Source organism: Peromyscus leucopus, chromosome 3 (genome assembly GCF_004664715.2).
Source record: "Peromyscus leucopus breed LL Stock chromosome 3, UCI_PerLeu_2.1, whole genome shotgun sequence".
Classification (NCBI taxonomy): Eukaryota; Metazoa; Chordata; class Mammalia; order Rodentia; family Cricetidae; genus Peromyscus; species Peromyscus leucopus.
The window spans coordinates 115308215-115331623 of NC_051065.1; the positions used below are offsets into that span (position 1 = coordinate 115308215).

The following is a 23409-nucleotide window of genomic DNA, read 5'->3' on the forward strand; positions in this document are numbered from 1 at the left end:
TTGCAGCAGATTTCTTCTATCTACAATACTAGAGAAAGCATTTTCTCCTTTCTATCTAGGGATTACCTTTTTCCTACCAGAGAGAGCTTCCCATCTATTGCCCAAGAACATGAGTCAATGTCCCTAAAGATTTCTCAAGAACTGACGTGGTGTGATAGGAATAAGCAGCCAGTGAGACATTTGGCTTGTTTCCCTCAATCCCAGAGTCTAACCTTTCTTGTCTTCACTGCTCAACCACTTTGACTCTATGACGGGAAAAGGTTAAATTATCTTTTTGAACTTTAATTTTTGTCTTACATTAAAATATCATAATGGCCCTTAGATGGAACATCACAACTGGACCATCAGCCATCGCTTGAGTAATTGTTAGTAAAACTGTACATTACACACAGAACAAAAAGAACCATGCTTTATAATCCACAAAGATCCAACAAAAAAACTATCATCTCTTTCCTCCTTTGATACAAGAGTTTTGCCATGTTGCCCAGGCTAGCCTAGAACTTCTGCCTCAGTGATCTCCTGCCTGGGCCTTCGGAGTACCTGGAGCTACCACCATGCTGGGAAAAATGAACTTCTAAAATGGCAGAGGGAGTGTGGGGACAGTCAAGGACGATGGAGGGCATGTACAGACTAGGAACCCGCTGGACTGTGCAGCAGAGGTCCCCTCTGGCCCAGCTGATAACAATGAGACACTTGACAGAGAGAGAGGGTTGAGGTCATCTCCCCAGGGACTGCTGGTGTATTCTGGGAAGTCTCAGCTTCTTTCCCAGCATCAGTCAGGATCATGTGGGATAACCACAGGGAACCAGGCTTTGAGGAATGGGAATTGAGAAACCAACCATGGCTGGGAAGGCCAAACTGGGGAACTTTGTTTTCCTTTTCCAAGAAGAAAGGTTCTGCAGGAATCACATGATTAGCAAGGGGCTTGACCACCTTGCTGCACAGACAAGGTTTCCTTGAGATACCATCTACATGTGGTCCAGGAGAGGGCTGGTAAACCACTGGCTAAGGCCAGGCCTCTGACACTTTCAATGAAGCTTCCTGGTAACACAGCCAAGCCTGTTTACATGCAACAGCCAGGCCTGTTTGAAAATACGTTAGTGTGACAGAGACAGAAGGGTCTGCAAAGTTGGGGCCAGTGTGATGTGGCTCAGTGGATAAAGGTGCTTGCCACTATGACTGATAACCTGAGTTTGATCTCCAGAACCACCATGGTGGAATGCTAGAGCCAATTCCCACATGTCCTCAGGCCTTCCCATATGCTCTATGGAACACTCATGCCCCTTCCCCAATAAAATATAATTTCAAAAAGCCTGTAAAATAATAACTTAAAAATGGTATCTTGTCTACGGCCATACCACCCTGAACGCACCCGATCTCGTCTGATCTTGGAAGCTAAGCAGGGTCGGGCCTGGTTAGTACTTGAATGGGAGACCATCTGGGAATACTGGGTGCTGTAGGCTTAAAAAAGAATAAAAATAATAATAATAAAAAAAATGGTATCTCAATAAAAAATGAGAACTGGGGGCTGTGGCTGCCAAGCACACACAAAGTCCTGGGTTTGATTCCCTCATACATTGCAAGGATGGATGGGTGGATGGATGGGTGGGTGGATGGATGAATCAAATCTAAACTTGTAGTCTGCAGATCCCTGATCTAAAGTGGACAAGGCTTACTTCCCAATTACTGGATATGGAAATGAACAAGCAGTAGAGTCTGTGCATGTGCCAGCCACACAGGCACGTATGGTGTCTGGACACGAGTGCTCACAGTATAGGTACCCACAAGTCCAGCTTCTGACTTCATTCATCCTGACATATGGAAGTGTCCCCAGCATGCCCAACAAGGCAGTTTCTAAAGCCATCAGAGGCATGCACGCAAGCGCTAATCAAAGGGTAAAGCCTTTATTTTGTCTGAGTTTAGTTTTATCATCCATAAAATGTGGGAGTGGACCATCCAAAGAATTTTAAAAATTCTGACTATGGAGAAAGAGCAGGGAGAAAATGAACACAAACTATCACACACATGTTCTTAGGATAAGGTGTAGGGGAAATGAAGGTGCAGGACACAGGTGCAATCAAATGGAAGTACCTAAATGTGTTAACTGAAGTCACTAATCATATTCTTGCAGGCGGTGTAGACTCAGAAAGAGGATTTTTTTTTTTTCACATGAGAAAGGAGAGATCAAGATACAAACAGGCCTTTCAGAAAGGCATTGTGAGGCCACAAGGAGACTGGAAGGTCACACTTGAGAGTGGCCTGAGGAGCTTCCTACAGTGTAGGCCTGGAATCCCAGCACTTAGGAGGCAGAGGCACAAGTACCCTGCACCCTCTGTTTCAAAGCATCAAAGGCTGGGGAGGCAACATACATGCCTCCTGTGTGCAGAGCCCGAGCTTGAATTCCCCACCACAGCAAGCAGCTGAGGAGCGGGCACCCAAGCCCCTCATGGTGGCAGCCACTCTGGCTCCTCCTGAGAACTGACATGGTTCCTTTCTTCTTTGGCCCACTAAACCTGTCTCTTGGCTGCAATGACAATACAATTGTGCCCACAGGGACACCTCCAGGAAAAGGGTCTCTCTGCCTCTCAAATCCCAGCTTTAGAGTGGGAAATTTCCAAACGACAACTTTTCCTCGAAGATTGTTTCTCAGCCTGCTAGGCTGTGGTTGCCAGGAGCGGACACACCAGCTTGTTTTTAAAGTCAAGGAAGAGATAAAGATGGATTTAAAAGTGTCCTCTGAAGCCTGGTGTTTGGGCTTTTGTGCTAATGTACAACAGAGACCAGCTAACAGGTTAGTTGACTTAACCACAAGGCAAGAACTTGGCATAAAGTGCCAACTCCGTAAAATCAGGCATGAAAGTTAAAGTCTGTTTCCTAACCCAGAAACAAACAGATATTTTGCTGCCAGGGAAACGTACATAGTTTGACTTGTAGGTTATGAATCTTTAAAATCCCCACCGTGCACCCTAGCACAGTTCTTCAGGAGTGCAATCTTTTATTTATCGGCTAACCGGTTGTTCTCTGCTAAGTGGTGAACTCTTCAATGTGAGCAGAGCAGGTAAGCCACTGAGACATGAACGCAAAATACCTCTCAGTGAGCAAAGGACATTTTGTCAACAGAGCAAACCATTCTTAAAGCAAAACAAGCCAGTGTTCCAGATAGTAAAACAATGAAAAGAGCTGTGACTCTTCCAAAGGCCTAACTCATTCACCAGTGATCCTGGGCTAATCATGTGCCACCCCCGCAACCCCCCAAGAAACACAAAGTACTAGAAATATTTTAACCAAATACATTTTTGTTGGTTGGGAAAAGGGTTGAGGCCTGTTACACAATACTAAGAAAACACAGAAAGTATGTCCCTAGTCTTGTCAGTCCCTGACAGCTGTTTGGGGCACCTGGACAAAGTCTGCAGTTAAACCTCCTGGTTCCATGGACAAAAACACAAGAGCAATAAACGCGAACTTGTCAACCTCAGAATGGCTGCTTTCAAGTTGTCTAGAAAACATGTTGCAACCACTGCTGTTCATGGCTGGCTGACGCATAGTTTTAATAAATCCAGACTTCCCAATTCTTAAAAGTAGCCCTTTTATGTTTTGGATAGTGCAAAGAGACAGAAATCTGAAAGGGTTTTGGAGGCATGGCCAGAATCTCCCAGAATCCCACGGCTTCACTCCTTGCCCGCAGCATGCTATCAATTTCACCAGAAGCACGACCTAGCTTCTGCCATTTCTGGGGGTGTTTTAGAATCAGAAGTAACTGCTGAGGTCTTCCTCAGCAGACCAGGTTCGAGTCTTCACTGGGAGGACACAGAGCAACAGATGAGGAGCAAGATGCTTTCCCTTTGTAATAATAATAATAATAATAATAATAATAATAATAATAATAATAAACCAACAAGCCACAAAAACCATGGTTGTTTAGATCTTTGGGTACATTTGTTAAAAGCCATGGCTCTGAGTGAGAAAAGGGCAGATTGGCAATGGACAAGCTGCTGCCTTCAGGAATACTTCCTTTGTGGACACACAAAATGGGGTGAAATGGAAGACATATGACAGAGTGGGCATGTGCAGAAGCACTGCAGGGAGATTGCAGGCATCATGGGAGAGAACATTTGAACAACTGATCGTTTAGCAGCTCAGGCCCTGGAGCCTGCAGGGGCAGGTTCAAATCCAACCCCATGCAGTTACACATTGTATGGAGGGATGTGGGCAAGAGCTGTGTTCGTGCTAATACCGAATGGGGATCTTAAGAGTACTGAGCGCTGGCCTACAGGGATGGCTTGGCATTATCTGTGTTTGCTGCTTGTTCACTGCACTCGGGTTCAGCTCCCAAAGCTCACGCCAGGCAGCTCACAGTGACCCATCACTCCTGCTCCAGGGATTCTGATGCATTCTTCTGGCCTCTACAGAAACCCACGTGCACACGCACATGCACAGAGATGTTTGGGATGCTATCCCAAGAAAGAAGAAATGTATTCATTGATGAAAACACCGAACTGTCACAGTGCCATACTGAAGATTTCCTCCTGCACTCAACAGGAGCACCAGGTGTGGTGCATGTGCGCAAGCTCAGAACTAAAAGGCCAGGACAGAAGGGTGGCCAGGTTTATGACCTCATGGGGTTACACAACAAGACGATGTCTCAAAGATCTATATATAAGGAAATGGGTCAGTGAATGCAGGCACGCATTACTATTTAAAGAACTGTGCCTGATAAGGAATCACCTGGTAAAGCTGGGCAAACGTGAAAGGAGAGGGATATTAAGAAACTGACAACGTTTACACCCTAAGTGACGAGCTTGGAAATCAAAACCAAACAACTCTCGAAAACTATAAATATACAGAATCCAAGAATTCAGATTGAGATAAAAGGGTGAGCGACCACGTAAGGAGATCAGCTGCAGGGATTCTGGTTGATGGGGAGCATTGGTACTCCCTACCTCTCATCAGCGGGGATGGGAACAGTTGTATGGAGACCACGAGAGGATGTCTCTGACATGAGCAAAGGATGCTAAGAGTCCTAACTGCTAGAGAATGGGACTGCAGGGCACACTTCATTTTCTGTGTCCTTATTCACGTCTTTTAATTGTTTCTGCAAATTGTTCCATGGATCATAAAATTGAAAATAATTTGGTATTCAATGCCCAATTCAGAACATCCAGATTACACCCACATCTAATCAGGAGTCAGCCCCGAAAGTTTTACTCTCTTGGGTACACCACATGTTTTGGAGGCACCAGCTCATGACAGGCCCACCACAACCAGGAAGCAGCAGCCGCTTCCTCATTGTACCATCATCTCTCTGCTAGCGTTTCATGGAAGTTTCACAAAATGTACCTGTACTTTTTAGGACCTTCAAATTCTGGCTTAAAATAAAGTTTTTCTCTCATTCATTTTTTTTTCCAAAATTCCTCACTCTTCCAGAAATCAAAATGAACCCCAAGAATTAAATATTACCTCATGTGAATCTTCAAAGGGCGCTCACCAGGACTCAGGGAAAGCTCTTGGTTCTGTGTGGCGTATAAATAGCACTCTCCTGGTTCTAGGTACTAATTGCATGGAAAACACAGAGGGAGGGTGGCAAGTGGCACTGAGACATAAAAATGACTGCCATGTGTGAAAACTTATTTTTTTTAAATGCAGGCACAAGAATTCAGCCAGAAAAAAAAATAGACATGCCAATAAAAAATCTGTGTCTTAAAAATCTGGCTGGCAGCGCCCTTCCTCTCCCCAATGGATACTCTTAGTAAAGAAAACATGGTGGGTTTTTCCCCCTCCTTCGCCTGTATTTCATTTCCAATTAAAATTAAATATAAACTGGAACGCCACCTGGATTTTAGCAAAACCCAATCCCTGCCCTCCACCCTTCCTTTTTTTAAAGAGAAGAACCTGGGCTTACATATACAAACATTTTGGTAAATGACCCGTGGCAAATTGCGTAATGCCAGTAAAAGTTGTGTTTTTTAAGTTATGAGACCCAAAGATTTTTATCTGAAATAAAACCCTGATTCAATTCAGATTCTGGAGGCCAACTGTGTCTTTAACTCTGCCTCCAAATTTAAACCATTTGTGCACGGGGCCCCTTCAGTGATGCTTGCTAGTGGGTATGGAGGAGAGATTCTATATTGATTAGGGTATGTGTTTTCTTTTCTAAAACGATAAATTGGGGCACTAATTGCCTACAAGGACCAGTTCCCTACAGTCTTCACACGGAGGTCAGTGTAAATGAAGAGATGCATAGACAGATGGGACGGGGCACTGATTTCAGTCCATTTTCCCAGTGACAGGAAGCACAAGATTGCTGGATCCATTGGAGGCAATTCTTGGAAGACTCCAATATGGAGAATTCAATATCCTACTGATTACATTTAAATATAAAATGAGTGGGACAGGCTAAAGAATGGGACAGTCTAGAGAGGTAACTTGGTCCATACCATACCACTATGTTTGGATCCCTAATATGTTGCTATTGCTTTGGCCCATCCTTTAAATGGGAACAAGATTGATAATACAGGGCTGAGTCCATTTTAGAAAGGTAGTGTGTTTGGCCAAGGGCAATATGCTGCTTAACATATTCATCACACCTCTTTGAAAAAGATGCTCCTTTTTTTGTTTGTTTGTTTGTTTTTCAAGACAGGGTTTCTCTGTGTAGCTTTGGCAGGCACCTTTCCTAGAACTCACTCTGTAGCCCAGGCTGGCCTTGAACTCACGGAGATCTGCCTGCCTCTGCCTCCAGAGTATTGGGATTAAAGGCATGTGTCACTAACAACCAGCTAGAAAGATGTTCCATTTTACAGATGAGAAAATGGAGGCACAGAGAGCTGGTCACACCTGACAGCTTTTCTCATGCAGGAACTTGAGAGGTGGGGCTTCAACCTTCAGCAGGGAATTCCAGTCAGCTTCTCCTCCTGCCTCTCGAGCTCCCAAAGTGAAGCAGCCCGAGAAGAGAATGAAGAAGCACCAGGAAGTGTGTGCCTGCATGTGACTGTGACCATGGGATGGGTGTGCGCACATGGCCTGGGAGGAGTGGAGAAAACCAAAACACAAGAGTCCTGCTTTATTTCCCATATCTGTCCAGACTGACAAAGCTTTAACTCCTGTCACAGAAGGATGATGCTCAATAAGGATGATTTGTGCCTGTCACATCTCATGGTGGAAACATCCAGAACACTGGTGGCTCTGGAGAGTACACACAGTGGGCAGACAAGTGGTAACTGAAGATATAAATATGAGAGAGATTCTTAAAATTATTTTATTTTTTAGGCAAAAATGCACTGTGCAGGATCAAGATCACTGTATGTATTTCATACATATATATATATATAGATAGATATAGATATAGATATAGATATAGATATAGATATAGATATAGATCCTGTAGCAATGTGAATGGGCCTTAACTTAAAGCATCTTTTCTGTTTTACTATAGATCCAAGGTTGCCATGGAAACCTTGGGGTAGTCGAAAAAGCAAAAAGTATTCATAAGCAAACAAGAATCCTACAGATAAACCAAAGAAAGGTGTTGAGGGCACCTTTCTACACACCAAGACACAAGTCTTCAACTTATTAGATATTTAGGAAATATTCAACTGTTTATTTTCTACACACAACAGTAAGAAGCACCATCATGGCTTAAATTCTTTGTATTTCACACACTATTTTTGTAGGTTAAATTCTTATTGACGGCGGCAATAGTGTTAAAAATAAAAGCAACAGCTAATATGTGCAGACCATTACAAAGTGTTGCACAATATACTCAGGATGGCCAATGTTAATGTCCTCTCCATTTGATGGATGTGTAAACTGAGGTGCAGAGATGTTTTCCGATGTCCACAATAACTCATCTCTGAAGGACTGTGAGTTGGGCCAGAGTTTCATCCCACAGTCTAACCCTGTCTACCAGGCCTTCCACGAGTGTGGTCCTCTAACCAAGCAGTGGAGGATGGATCCTGAGAATGCTGAAGGAGAGTCTGCAATTGGTTCTAAGAAGCCTTCAACACAGTCCAACAAGAACCACCAAGAATGCTGGAATTCCTTGAAAAGAATTGCAAAGTGGGCAATAGTAGATCTCTGAACCAAAATGCTGTGGGAGTCTCTTGAGGGTCACAGCCAAACTGACCAAGAATGGGCTGCATGAACTCACGTGCCCCACACGAAGGAGTGTCTGGGCTGTGTGTATCATGTCTATGAGCCTGACTGAGTTTATCCCAGACCTCCCTGGTATGTGGGTTCTGCAATGAGGAGAGATCAAGAGTATACAAGCTGGTACTGCCACCGGAATGAATTGGAAATGACTCTTATTGCGCAAGGCTTAACATGACCCCCATGCCTTTCAGAGTCCACACGGGCATTGATAATACCTGAGAAATAATTCCAGGAACATACTCTTGTACATTGACAGCCAAAAGAAAAGCCCTAATCCAAGTCAGAGATGGATTACTAAAAGACTTAACATAAAGCAATCATGGGAAAGTGTAGAAATATCTGTCCAAACACATGAACTAGTATAAACCAGTTAGCAAACTAAAATGTCTGGGGAGTGAATGAGGAGAGTCATCTACAGAACTGCAAAACTATTTACTTACAAACATTCATGCACATCCATGCACCCCCATGCATGCACACACATATGCATACACTCATGCATACATGTGCAAGTACACACACACACACACACACACACACACACACACACACACACACACCCCACAGCCAATGTTGTTTAACAAGAGTAATAGGATCTATGTGACAGAAATAAACAAATTTTCATTAATTGAGAAATATAGTAAAGCATTGGACAAGCTTAAAAAAACAGAATCAACTAAGGAAGAAAGGAAAAAAGAAAGGCTCCAGAAGGATAAGAACTACCAAAGTGAACTCCACCTTCTTGGAAATACCGTAAGTTAATAAACAAGTGCGTTGAACAACACTCTTTGGAGCTGACAACTCTTATCAAATCAGGTACTAAGGTTTCAATTATTCTAACTATAGAACGAGGGAAGTAGCTGGAATTTGGTATTAAAGTATAGGAAATATAAATGTTAACCAAGAAACAGCAAGACTTATCAGGCCCCATGTCATCATCCCTGGAACTCTCGCTCTCACACCATGGGCTGTATAAAGAGAGTCCAGAGCTATGTCCAGCAGCCCAGTGAACTCAGGTGCTACTGTCTCAGGAAAAGGCCTCACCGTCTGCCACCAGTTGCTCCACAACTCAAATCTAAGCTCACTTATCTCAGAATTAAAAGAGTCAATGACAAATGTTTTGGATCCTTAATATCCAAACCATAAGTCTAAGCTATATAGCTCAGGATATACCTTCCATCCATTATGTCCCATTAAAAGGCTTAAAATAAATCAGCAGATGTTCACACACACAGTTTCTGTTTTCTAATTTCACCAAACTCTTTAAAAAAGAAAAATCCCACCAATGTGGATACTAATTTTTCCTCTCCAGGCCACCGAGGATTTATGGCCCAAATCACTCTTGTATCGATTGATTAGCTTATGCATGTCCCATTCAGTTCTCTCTGTGTGCACTAAGATTTCTATTGATGTTTCATGTATGCGCTTCTCGATCTTATTGTCCCTCAATTAGACTGCGAATTCCTAGAATGCAAGGAGAGAGGGGAGGCAATATTTCTCTGTGTTGTCTAGTGGTGAGCCCATGAATAAGAGGAAGCCTATACTGTAGGCAGGGGAGTCATGGCTGAGGACAGCTGCTCTCTCAGTGACTCACCAAGTATGTCCAACCTCCATTTCCTCAGCAGGCTGGCTGAAGTTTTTGATTTTTTTTAAACTATTACTAATGTCCAATTTCTTAATGTGTAAGACACTATCAGCTAAATGACTGGAAACAAGAACAGCGGAAGTGCGAATACACCCACACATCACTGCATCATACTAGAAACTGCAAGCCAAAGTTTTACATTGTGTGGATGTATGTATGTAGTCTCCCCGCACCCCGTGCCTCAAACACACATACACACACACCCCACACGTGTGAAGGAGCATGTACTATGTGAGTACAAAATAAGAGCAGAATATTCTGCCTCACACTCCACTCAATAACCCAGGAGAGGGCTACTACTTCTGTAAAGTGCTAGCCTACGGACACTTTAGGGTTTCTGGGGCATGTAACCTCCACTGTGATAGGAAACCTTGGCTGGCTCTTGTAACAGTTAAATCTTTACTGTCTACTTGATGGGGTTTCAAATCACCACGAAAACACACCTGTAGAGGTCTCTCTAAGAGGGCAGGGTTGTTTAAGAAAGAAAACCACCACGAATATGGGTAGCACCATCCAATGGACTGGGGTCCAGGACTGAATCAGAAGGAGAAGGCAAGCCAGGCACCGCCTTTCATCTCTGACTCCTGACTGTGGGAGCAATGTGACCAGACACCCCCTGCCCTGATGCTCTGACTTCTCACCATGGTGGACCAGACCCTCCCAAACTGCGAGGCAGAATTCATCTTTGCATCCTGAAATTGCTTCTGACAACAATGTTGTCACATTAGTGAGAAAATTACTACTACAGCTGTGTAGGCATGGAGGAGACAGCTGTATACAGTGGTAAACATCTGGTGTGGCTACACCTCCAAAGGACTCTCTGCAGTCTGAAATGCAAGGCTGGATTTGACTTGAGGGCTCTAGTCCTTCGGTTCCTTTTCTGGTCTGCAGGCTCAACCCAGCACCTTGTACACAGAAGCCGCCCAATAAATAGCTGAGGCAAGTTGAAGATTGCTTTCAGAACACAACCCTGGCAGTCACGATCATGAATCACCCCATTACAGAACATAACCTTGACAATGATAATAAAGACTATCACATACTCACCTCATGCATGGTGTCTTCCTCCATCTTATACATAGATGAATGATAGAGCAAGTCCATACATAAGTACACATGATAGAGATACATAATACACTGCGCAAAACTTTGTATTTTTAAGACAAATATAAATCTCATGGCCTGAACATCAGAATAAAAAGGCACCAGGTAGAGGCATTTCCACTTAGTGCTTCTGTGTGTTGAACGCTTATTGCATTGAAATGGAGAGCTCACTAGGAGGAGGGAGCAAAATGAGAGAAGGTAAGCAATATTATCAGGGTGTTATTTATCACACACATTAGGACCAAAAATAGTCAGGAAAGAATGAGCATTGTGTCATTCTCGCTCCGTCTTTGACCTTGTAAAAGGTTGCTGAGTTCGGATGGAGGATAATGAGCATCAGTAGAGGAAGCCTTCCTGACAAGAGAGCGACTCTGTACCACGCAGCCTTGAAAAATTAATACATAATAATTATAATCTCGAAACGCCATTCTTGCCCTGTTTTATGATGCCACATCTTATTTTATTAAAATTTCCCCAAAATCTTTCTTTCCTTGCCTGTGAGAGACATGACTCTGCTATGGAAAAGTGAAAGACATTTTACGCACAATTTTCCCTCTACTAGAAAGAGGTATATTGTGCCCTTCAGTGAACATAAAATTGATATTATCATCTCTTAGTTTATATCTCACTACTTAACCTTCAGATTAAAAGTTATTGGATTTGAATGACTAAAAAGACATCATGTCACCTTCCCTCCTCTGTGGAGAGACAGAAGTTCAGGGCAAGGCAAAGCGCCGAGGCAAGAGCATTCAGTGGGAACAGCGGACTCTTTGCCTTGCTCCAGGGTGCAAGGAGGGACCACAATCGGACACTGACAATACAGCCGTGGTTGGAGGGAAGAAAAATGGCAGCACAACGTCTTGTACTCTTAGAAACCCTGCTGAAGAGGAATTTGTGTGGAGAAGTTAATCTTGAGTACCATCAAGAAAGGAGCAAGCTAGGTCTGGGGAGACAGCCCTCTCAGTCGACTGCTTGCCAAGGGTGAGGACTGGAGCTCAATTCCCCAGCAATCATGATTTAAAAAAGGAAAAGAAGGAAAGCGTGCTGTGGTAGCTGGCTGGTAATCCTAGAGCTGAGGAGGCTCCAGCGCAGACCTCTAGGACTTGCTGGTCAGTCATCCTAGCCTATTTGCTGTGAGCTCCAGACCAGGGAGAGGTCCTATCCCCCTGCCCCCTGCCCCCACCACACCACCCTCACCACCCCCAACAAAAACCCAAAGTGAACAAAACTGAAAACAATACCCCAGGCTATGCTCTAATCTCAGCCTACAACCTAACACACACACACACACACACACACACACACACACACACACACACACACACACACAAATATTAAATTCAAGAGAAAAGTAAGAGTTAATAAGAAAAAAAAAAGAACAACTGTGCCCTACATAGTTGGTACACACACACAGCTTCTGCAGAAGACACAACGGCCATCTAGAAGGATTAAAGAGAACGCAGCTTGTATCCACCTTCCCTCACTTTTTCAACTTCAGTGCAGTAAAGAGACTTCCATCCCTGGGCAGTTTGAGCGGCAACTCTTGAATGAGTTTAGGAACAGCACCAGTGATTTGATAATTACATGTTGTATTTTTCCAGCAAAAGATACACACTATGTGCTCTCTCCCCCAGCCCCTTGCCACTTTAGAAACAGTTTCATTCTGAGAAGCTTGTGTCAATATGGAACAAAGACTTTATCAGAGAGCCAGCTTAGTTAGTTTTGTTCTCTAAGACAGATAAGCTCACTTGGTGATCAATAGGAACACAGCCGTTTTATCAGCATCCCCATGTGACTTTTGCAAGAGATTCTAGTAACAGGCCAAGGCTAAATGCAAAGTACTTGATAATATTAATCAGAATAAACATACATAACCACTGTAGTGACTTGTAGCCATATAAGAGGACTCCCTCCCTCTGCCCCACCCTCTCTGACAAAGTTTCAAGTCAACCCAGGCTGGCCTGGAGCTCAAATTTGAAATTCACTTGCTGTGTAGCTGAAGATGACTTCAACCCCTGCCCCAAGTGACTGTGGGTAGGCACACCATACCCAGCTAAGAAGGTGTGATGGTTACTTATAATCGTCATCTTGACGCAACAGAGAATCACCTGAGAAGGGAGTCTCTAGGAGGGACTATTGTACCATCACAGAATGCCATCACTGGGCTGCATGCTGGAAATTATGAGAGAAGGAAAAGGACAGTCCTTCCCTGGTGGGACTTATAAGATGTTGAAAGGTTTGTGCTCGTGAGGGCAGGAGGAAAGGGGAGGGGAGCCATGACAGATCACCAGTCAAATAGGTCCAAGGTTTGTGGCCCTTCTTTAAATGCCCGACTAATGGTCACCAATTTCCCGGGGATTCCTTCCCTTCTAGCTGGGCCCCTCCTTAGAGTCCCCACAGGAATGGGAACTCAGGCCTCACAGAGGCACAAGGGTACATGCCTCCGCACTAGCTCCTTCTGCTACCTCAGCTTTCCTCCGGACTCCAACACAAATCAGACGTTACCCTTGCTTTTCCAATCCACACACATCAATCTGTCCCTACATTACCCCCACCACAGGAGTGGGCAATAAAAGAGTTGAATAAAAATCGTGTAAACAAATGAACGAACTAAGTTCTGTCAGCCAAAGTGGGCAGATGATTAATACAGGGTGAGCAGCTCTTGTCTGAACGGCTTGGGGTCAGAAAGGGGCCAGAATTTGGACAGTTTTCCTTCAAAATATCTACACAAATTTACAGAATAAAAAAAAAATCCCAAGCCCCAAATGGTCCCCAAACTGAAACCTTTCTTTGGAATCAAATCCAAATTAGTGTTGGATTTCAGAACTATGGAGATTTGGGAATTTTCTGATACTCCACCGTATTAAGGTTTATAAGAAGTGCCCTCCCCACCAGACAAAAACCAAAAGGAGCCTACACTGAAGCCTTGGTTCCCATCCAGTGACACTATTATGGGAGGGTCTGGAGACTTTACAGTGTGGGGCCTAGGTGGAGGAGGTAGGTCACCGGGGTCATGTCTCCAGACCGAGTCCTGTCCTGAGTCCCTCTGCTTCATGACCATCCTGAGGTCAGCAGCTCTGCCTGATGCACCCATCACCACGATGTTCTGTCCATGAGCACAGACACACGGGGCCAAGGACTCTAGACAGAACTCTTTGAAACCATGAGATAAAATAACTTTTTCCTCTGTCTGTCCTACAAGGTTTCTCTCAGGTGTCTGGTCACAAGGACAAAACACTAACACACATCTGTCCTCGCTGCACAGGACAGCAGACTTAGGGGTCAGTGTAACAACAAAGCGGCAGGGTGGACCGTCAAGGACCTGGACCTCAGCATGTTCTTTCATGACGTACAGAAAAAGAGCCCGACCCGGGTTCTGTTGTTGTGAAGTGAATCAAATGTGGTGTTTAGCAAAGGGTCTCTGCTGTTTTATGACACTTCCCCACGACAATAGGCTGGAGTTCAAAGTCACGGCCATGAAAAGAAGCCTTGGAACAGAGAGTTCAGATCTCTCCATCAACTTCCTCCTCCTCGTGACTCTGAAGACCACTTGCATACACAGGACCATTCTTCTTGGTCATAAAAGCAGTCGGTCACCTTGTGACCCTTTTTATCAAGTAATCTATGCACCACCTAGAGGTGCGTTAGACTCTGTCAGGCTAGCTATATGTTTACATCATCCAAACTTTCCAATTCAGGCCCTCAGCTCTGCTGTTAATAAGCCAGGCAGTGGCAAAACAGTGGTGTGGCTCCCCAGGCTTCTAGGACAGATGGGAGCCTGCGAGAATCAGAAAGCAAAGACTTACAATCATTGATGCTCATCTGCCAACAGGTTATGACCAAGGTCCTACCTCCTCAGAGCTCAAAAAGAGATTCCTTTGATTAGACATGCTAGAAGGAGGGTTATATATTATTATTATTATTATTATTATTATTATTATTATTATTATTATTATTATGTATTAACATATCAGGGCTTAAAGTTACCATCTTAGAGCATCGAGGCTTTCTCTTGAAGCTGAGAGAGGACATGTCACTCATAATAAGATGTGCCATCTGACATTCTGTTCCCATGCCCTCTTACATGTGGGTGCCCCCTCACCTTTTGGCCACCCATGCCATTTTAATTTCTAATGGAGAGATTGATGCCACGTAACTGTTCAACAGCCGCAACTTGAAAAAATTTCATATAAGGCTCGCAAGTTACATAAATCTTCAAAGACAATATTTTGATGGAAGGCAGGACTAAACTAACAGAGACGAGAGAGCTAAATTTAGCATTCAGGGTGAAATATGCTTTTTCCAGAAATAGGCATCAGAGGAATTAAGGAAAGTGTGTGGGGGAGCTGTTTTTGTTGTGGCTGGTTTTCCTTGACTTACCAGAATTATCTAAATTCCTGTCTCTGCTTTGTTTCAATTTGTTTGTGTGGCTTTCACTAACATTGGTATCACTGATTCCTACTGAATAGGGTTTTTTTTTGTATCAATTTTTTTTTAATTTAACCTCTGCAATGTGTCTAATAAAAGTGTTTCTCAACAGAGCAATTCCTTTAGAATTAGAACTGGGTTTTACCTAGCAGCTAAGGAACATGTTAGCATCTAACCTGCACCGGGCCCCAGTAGGGCACTCTCTATCAATAACATGGCTCTGCACTGTGTTCCTGGCGGGTTCCCTTCTAGGACACGGAGGACCTCATCATTTCTTTCCTATCAACAGCATCAAAAGACCTGCAACGGGACAGGCCACATTAGTGGAGCTAACCTAGCCTGGCACCTCACTCTCACACCCACACTGCTGGATCCACTTCATCTGAGGCACTTTGTACAAAGCAAGAACTAATGATAAACCACGGAATTTTCACATACCCCTAAAGGAAGGTGGGCATGCCTGAGAAACCAAGGCAAGTGCTTTTCACATGAAGCAGGCAGTCTCTCTCTCTCTCTCTCTCTCTCTCTCTCTCTCTCTCTCTCTCTCTCTCTCTCTCTCCCTCTCCCTCTCTACCTCTCTCCCTCTCTCCCTCTCTCCCTCTCTCTCTGTCACTCACTCAGTGAGTAACAAAGACCAATGAGTTTCTTGCCACCATTTTGAAAGTGAAGAGGAAAAATTTTAGGTACCTCTTTTTCTTCTGAAAACAAAATCCTCTAACCTTTCCTTACTGCAAGGATACTTTGGTCCTTTTCTAGTCACCCTCTGGTGTCTATGTGAGACTCTTGGAGCCCATATGGATACTGCAACAGTTCATCTTAATTATTAACTTGACAGGGCATATAATCAATGAGTAGACAGATCGCTGGGTGTGACTGGGAAGGGTATTTAGATGAATCAAGGTGAGAAGACCTGAAGGTGGGTGACACCCCACCATGGGCTGGGGTCCTGGACTGAATCAAATAGGAGAAAGCAAGCTAAGCACCAGCCTTCATCTTTCTCTGCTTCCTGTCTGCAGATGCAATGTGACCAGCCGCCTGTCACTTCTGTCTCCATAACTCTCCTGCCATGATGGACGACACCCTCAAACCATGAGCTAAAATGCGTCCTTCCTTCTTTTGATTGCTTTTCTGGATATTCTGTCTCATCAGTAACTAATATGGTTACCCAAATCCATGGATGGCCAAACCTCTGGAATGACACGGTGATGTATTTGCATAGAACCCATCCACTCTCTTCTCACATTATTTACAATGACCCAACACAAGGCAAATGCTGTGTGAGTAGTTGTCACCCTAATGCATAGGGACCAAGGACAAGAAAATAGGGACATGTTCAGTTCAATTTCCTCCCAAACATTAGTTCCACAGTTGACTCCATTAACTGAACCATGCATGCCAGGAGCGACTGTTAAGCCCACTATGTAAGTATCTAGGATTTCCCCAGATTGTTCTGCTCCTCCCCCTTTGTAACCCTCTTGGAATGTACGTCACCACACTCTTTACCCACGCCCTAAAGAGCTGGTCCTGGCCATGAGTGTCCAGGGTCCTGTAAGAACCGACACTTTGCCTCCCTCCTATTCCCATAGCCACTCTCCGACCCTTCCCGGGATGCTTCTGAAAGTCCCTCCCTGCACTTTCTCCCACTCTTACCTCCCGGCTGGTCACTGAACATTGCTTTTTCTTTCTGTTTACATTGTAACTTGAAACACAAACTCTTTCTTTTGACCAGAAATTCCAACATTTTAAGCCAAATATCAGAGAAGCTACTAAAAAAATAAGCCCTTCACTTACTTATACTCCTTAAGTAACAAAATGCAAGTGCAGCACATCTTTTTTTTCTAGTGGCTTTCTCACCTACTCTCTGGAAACTGCTCTCCTCATATAAAATGATAGCCATACCCCCAGACCGCAGCCACCAACCCTCTCTTTGGTTGATTTGCACACAATAAAAATGCCAGGTGGTACCAAAAAATTTACCCCTCCCCAAAGAAAGCACCCATCATTAAAAAAGGGATGTTGTCAAGAAATAGCTGTTTTATTTAACAGCTATTCATTTGTATTGAATAAACATTTTCTGGTATGCATTCTGTTAATTGACCTGCCAGCATATGCTGTATATGGAGAAACTTCTAAACATTATGTTCTATGTAATATGCTTATCTGAAAAAGCTCTCATTTGCAGCAATATGGAAATAAAATCCTGCTTTCAAAAATTCAAGACTTTTCAAATGCATTAATCCACACAGTTTATGAAATTGCTCTGGACATTTTAAAATCCTTCCTTTAAGGAGGGAGAAAAAAAAAACGTTAACAATCAATAATAGTATCTGTTGCTGCGTTTCATAATGGAGTAGTCATTCTCAAACACAGGAACTCAGAGACACACAAATGGGGGCAGGCATAATAGGAAGGAAAAAGCAGTCATGATATAGGGTAAAGACCTACTCAAGAGCTGCAAGAGAATGCTCAGAAATGCTATCAAATTACATTATTAGAAAACCATTGTAATAGTTCCAGAGCCTGGATATAAATAGAGCTGAAACATTATCGAGACAATATGCTTTGTTTTGAGGAGAGAAGACAAGGCACTTGTGTGGGCGGGCTCTTCCAGCTCATGGCCGCACCTCTCCTTGGCTGGTGACTTCTGGAGGATGATGCATTTTCCAGCCTAGCATCCCTAGCTGCTATGCCTAGAGGGCAGGGGTAATACTTTGCTGGGTGGAGCCATGGTGAACCACAAGGCTACAGGGCTCCCTGTCTTTCTTCAGCAGCGATTCATCTCCCAACAGTCGTTGCCCTTGTGGGATGGTCGCCCAAGGTTGCCAGACGTTCTGATTTTTCAAGAGAGATGGAAAAGCGAAGTCCTCCCATTTCTCCAGGCTGTCAACTAGGTAATTCTTTAAAACAAATTCTGTTTGAAACTCAACTTAGGCAACCAATGCAATCACTATGGTAGTGGTTCTTTGTGAGAGCTGAAGTTTCTGAAAAGGGCACTTGCTGTAATTTGCAGTCACGATTGGCAAGAAGGAGCCCAACACAGAGCTCACTTGGCGCCCACCCCCACCCTCACAGAATGGCACCCACTCCACCCCCACCGAATAACACCAAAGGCTCTGGTACAAGTAGAAGATTCTGAACCATTCCGTGTAACTCACAGCATAATTAACTCGTTTTTACACTAGTCAGCTTGAAGCCAGATCTTTGTGTTCCATGGACTTCTGACATATTTTACAGTTCTAACTCTCTTCCACTGTCCTCCATTAATCAAAGCTGTAACCCCTGTTGTCTTTGTACTATGGAATCAGAATGTGCCCCTGGCGAGGAATGGGGGAAAAGTCAACAGGAATTAAATTTCAGTGCAACTGTTTACTCAACTGTGGCCTGCAGATATTGAAATTTTATCCGTGGTTTTGTGTGACTACCGCAGTAATGAATTCAGCATGGCTGCGATTTTCTCAGTGCTCGCATTCTCACTCTGAGTAAAAACCTGCAGGAGAAAAATGACGAAAACCACGCAGCTCCACCAGCGAAACTCACCGTTTCTCCACGCAGTTTAATTGCTGCTGTTTTCTGGGTGGCCGAAAACTCGGAGAGCTTTGGGTCCCTGGACTGTTTGTAAGGCTTTAGTTTTTCCTCTGTCACCTAGGCATTCCCATGTCCCCCACCAACCTGTTTAGAGACTTCTCTTGCATAGGGAGTCAACCCAGCTGTGGATGTTTTATAAGGCCTCAAAAGGCTTGCCAACCACAATAAGTGGGGCTTTAGCCACAATCCTAGACCTGATGGATGCCTTTCTTCCTCAAACATATCAGTGACAAATAGACAGAAAATTGCCGTGAAATATTTATTTTCGAGTTTCAAAGTGGAATCAAAAATTGAGGACTTGAACTCTGCATGAATGACCATTTAACAACACATTCTCCAGAAGGGCTGCAGCCCAGGTAACTAACTGGTGACTCATTATTTTTAAGAAAAAAACGCAATGGAAATGTGCTTCCAGAATGTTCTTCTATGTCATTCATGTGTCGCTGCTGATAGTGTTCTGTAGTAGGGTGGGTGTATTGAATACAGTAGGTGTATTGAACATGTAAACTTTCATGGTTACTTAAATACTTTTCGGTTGTTTGTTTAAACATCATCATCATCATCATCATCATCATCATCATTATTATTATGATGATGACATTTGTGTGTAAGAGAGGGAGGAGGAATTTTGAAGGCTCTGTTCTTCTCTTGCTGTGTGGGTACTGGGAATCAAACTCAGGTCCTCAGGCTTGGCTTAAATACTGCTGGCTCCTTGGTTAAATACTTTAATATTCTGAATATTTGTCAGCCCTTTAGGTAAAATTCAAAAGAAGCTAATGTCCCACTAACTAAACTAATGTAATGTGAATACAAACTATTTGGGACTCCTTAGCCCCATCTCAACCACCTCATAAAGAAATGGCTGATCCTGACCTCCATCTTGTAATGGTCTAGAAGATGGTACTCTAAGAAATATTCATCTCACCATACACAGATGAGCATATCACACAGATGGGCATTATTGCAAATGCTCTCCTGCCATTTACTGCTGGGTTTGGCAAACAACCTCCCAAGTCAGAATCTAGTCACTGTGGATTGACTGAGGTGCTCAAATTAATACAACCAAGGGGCATGAATCCTAGCTGACAGGCGCTCGTGAAAAGAAATCGAGTCACACTCCCAACCCCCCTGAACTGACTGTGCTTGTCTGCCAACCTCCCGACTTCCTGGCTTTCTTCTTCTTTCCAGGCCTTTCCCCAATGGTACCATGATCTCATGACGCATCCGCCAATATCTAATGCATTCACAGTCTACCATCTGCTTTTATTTTATTTTATTTATTTTATTTTATTTATTTATTTATTTTATTTTATTTTATTTTTCCGAGAAAGGTTTTCTCTGTGTAGCCCTGGCTGTCCTGGAACTCACTCTGTAGACCAGGCTGGACTCCAACTCACAGAGATCCGCCTGCCTCTGCCTCCCCCGTGCTGGGATTAAAGGTGTGCACCACCACCTGGCTGACCATTTATGTTTTGTTATTTTTTTTTGGTTTTTTTTTTTTTTTTTTTGGTTTTTCGAGACAGGGTTTCTCTGTGTAGCTTTGCGCCTTTCCTGGAACTCACTTGGTAGCCCAGGCTGGCCTCGAACTCACAGAGATCCACCTGGCTCTGCCTCCCGAGTGCTGGGATTAAAGGCATGCGCCACCACCGCCCGGCCCATTTATGTTTTAATGCATGTCTGCAATTCAACTATTTTGGAGATGGAGGTAAGAGGATCTGGAGTTCATGGCCAACTTGGGCTACATAGCCATTTCAAAGCCAGCAGCCTCAGCTAAGTGAGAAACGGTCTCGGGAAAAGAAGATAGCAAGGACTCTTACCAAGGTCTCCAGCCCTAAGATTTTGATTCAAATTTCAAGAAAGTAGTTTGAAAGGTCTGTCCTTTTCTCTTATGGCATTTCCCAACATTTTCTCTATAGAAAAGTTAAAAAATTTCCCCAAGATGTTTCTTTTTTTTTCCTCCCAAATACATGATTACAAATGATATCACAACTACGCACAAGATAAATGAATCAAGGACAAAACCTGCCCTGTTATCAGTAGCAAAAACCCGTAATATTTCCTGATTTTGCGGGGTGGGAAACCCAATCCAGTCTTCAAGGAAATACTATTTACATTTGAATTTTGACCAACACAATACCATGTCTTAGGTCACCTGTACTACTGGGAAATGTTTCAACAGTTCCTCCCAAGGACCCACTTCCACCCTGGGAAGGGCCAAGAGGGAAAGAGACCGTCTCAAGCAAAGGACATGTTGAAGAGGCCAGGATAGGAGATCAATTAAAATACCACTGAGATTTTAGTCAACACCATCTGCTGTCAGACTCCATGAAACCAATGCCAATGCACACACCCTAGTTCTCAGAAGTAGGAGGAAGTCATGTCCCGAACCGATGTCTGTCTTATAGACATGCGTCTGTTCTTTAACCATGTCCACTTCTATTTCTATTTGTCTCTATTTGCTTTCTTTGACTACTTCCTCCATTCTCCCATATCCTTATTTCTTTCATCTTTTACCTCTGGTTTTCTTTCTCCAGAAAGTTGAAGCCCGCTTTTATTTATCTACCGTTTTATTTGTCAACTATTTACCTCAAGCATCAACAACCATTTTTTTTCCAGAGTCATCTTAATTGAACAATAGAAATGTAGGTGACATGTTGGGGGCTGGAAGAGAACGTCTCAAGGTCCACTCAACGTCAAGTCTAACATCCACCATCCAGAAAGACATTTGCACCTACCAAGGACTTCAAAATGAGTCTCAGCCATGGTGAGGAGCCCTGGGTGCCTAAGAATATGCTGCCTCCAGGCAGATGGATGTGCCAGGTGGACGCGCCTCCAACATGGACAGCGGCTCAACTCCCACTCACGACCCCAGCTCCCAGACAAGTACCTGCTGTTGCTGCTGCTGGACGTGGGCTAGGTCGGCTGGCCCCAGGTCCACCGCTGGTGCCTCCCCGTTGGACCGAGTGTCACGAAGTGCCCCACACTCTAGTAAGTGGTTGCCGCCGCTGGACCCGTTCTGGATGGCTGATCCGTTACTTTTTGTCTCAGACCCAGATTCTTGCATCATGACTCAAAAACCTGAGAGGATTTTCAGAAGAGGGGGGTGACAGAGAGAGAGAGAAGTGGGGGGGGGTAAGGAGGGGAAGAGAGAAGGGGGGAGAGAGAGACAGCTGTTAAAACAGTTGCTGTGGAGGACGAGAGGAGTGCTGCCTTGCCACGTTGCTGAACTCTGTAAGCAGTTGTCAATCTCCCGCACCCCTTTCTTCCTTATCAGAAGACTGGTCCCCTACTTTAGCACTGGGGGCTGTCACTCTCAATTCAACTTCTAGTATGGTTTCAAATACATCATCCTTTCCCTCTCTGGGAAAATAGATGGGTTCAGGTGATCCGAGGAGAATTCAGCAGTCAATTTTTGTGATGGGATTCAGATATTTTGCCAAAGAAACAAAACACTTTAAGTTATCACACAAGTTATAAATTTAAATATTATCAGGCTCAGACATTTTATGGCAATGCAACATTCTCAGAGAAGAAATATTCTCCAACTACAGTCTCTCTCAAGTGACAAGACACATTAATTACTACAAGTCCCCTCAAGGGAATCAGTGCTGAAAACCTACAGTCAAACACCACAAGCATTTTAAGGATTCTCAATCCTTGGTACCATCTGGGCAGTTCAAAATTGGTCATTCCTGTAAGACAGGCCACTTCTAGAAAGAGAGAGGGGCAAAAGGGACTTCCCATTTCCAGAGTGAATGAATTCAGACTAGGTTGTTTTACAGCTAAGGCTCTCAGAAGAATCATAGTCAATGCTAATTTTTCTCCTGGTAGATGACTGAACTCTAAGGTGTGGAAGGGCTGATATTTCAGGGGGATCCTTTGTACTCTTAAAGTCCCAAGTGTAAGGCTTGGATACAGCTCAGTGGTAGAACACTTGCCTAGCATATGTGGGATATGGGGTTCACGCCTCAGCACCGCCAATAAGCAAACTACTTAAATAAAATACTAAAGTATTAAAATGTCTACTAGGAAAATATAGTATAAAACAAATAGAGAAAAATCTGTTGTCTCCTCTTCTTTGTAGGTTTTTGTTTTTGGTTTGTTTGTTGCTTGCTTGTTTTTGGAGATAGGGTTTTATGAAGGAGGTCAGGTTGTCTTTGAACTCACAAACCTTCTGCCTCAGCCTCCCAGGTGCTGGCCTTACAGGCAAAGACAATACCCAACACTAAGTAAACTACGTCATTCCTGTTGCTCCCTAAGCACAAAAACCATTCACTGGGGGAGCCAGTTTAGGTACTCAACCAGGACAAAATCTATCTTCTGATCACCGGTATTGTGCTAGGCTCTCCACAGTGCAGATAGATGATCTGTGTGCTCTGTGGTTCCCAGGAACAATCACCAGTTCCACTTCGTAGAGAAGAGAACGAGGCTTGGGATGGGGAGATGGATGGCTCAGTGGGCACAAGCACCTGCTACACATGCCTGGTGGCCTCAGCTCAGAT

At 43.8% G+C, this 23409-nt stretch overlaps 1 protein-coding gene and 1 non-coding gene across 8 annotated transcripts in view; one reads left to right on the top strand and one right to left on the bottom strand.

The window, feature by feature from the left end:
- Window positions 1–23409, bottom strand: part of Foxp1 (forkhead box P1) — a 395763-nt gene that overhangs the window by 220081 nt on the left and 152273 nt on the right. For all 7 annotated transcript variants that reach the window (XM_037204353.1, XM_037204351.1, XM_037204352.1 and 4 more), the window contains one exon: window positions 21795–21985. In XM_037204353.1, the coding sequence (XP_037060248.1) occupies window positions 21795–21974 (180 nt within the window). In that variant the 5' untranslated portion in view covers window positions 21975–21985. The remainder of the gene's footprint in view (window positions 1–21794; window positions 21986–23409) is intronic.
- Window positions 1345–1463, top strand: LOC114695409. The gene has a single exon (XR_003734855.1). It is a non-coding gene; the product is annotated as a 5S ribosomal RNA (ribosomal RNA).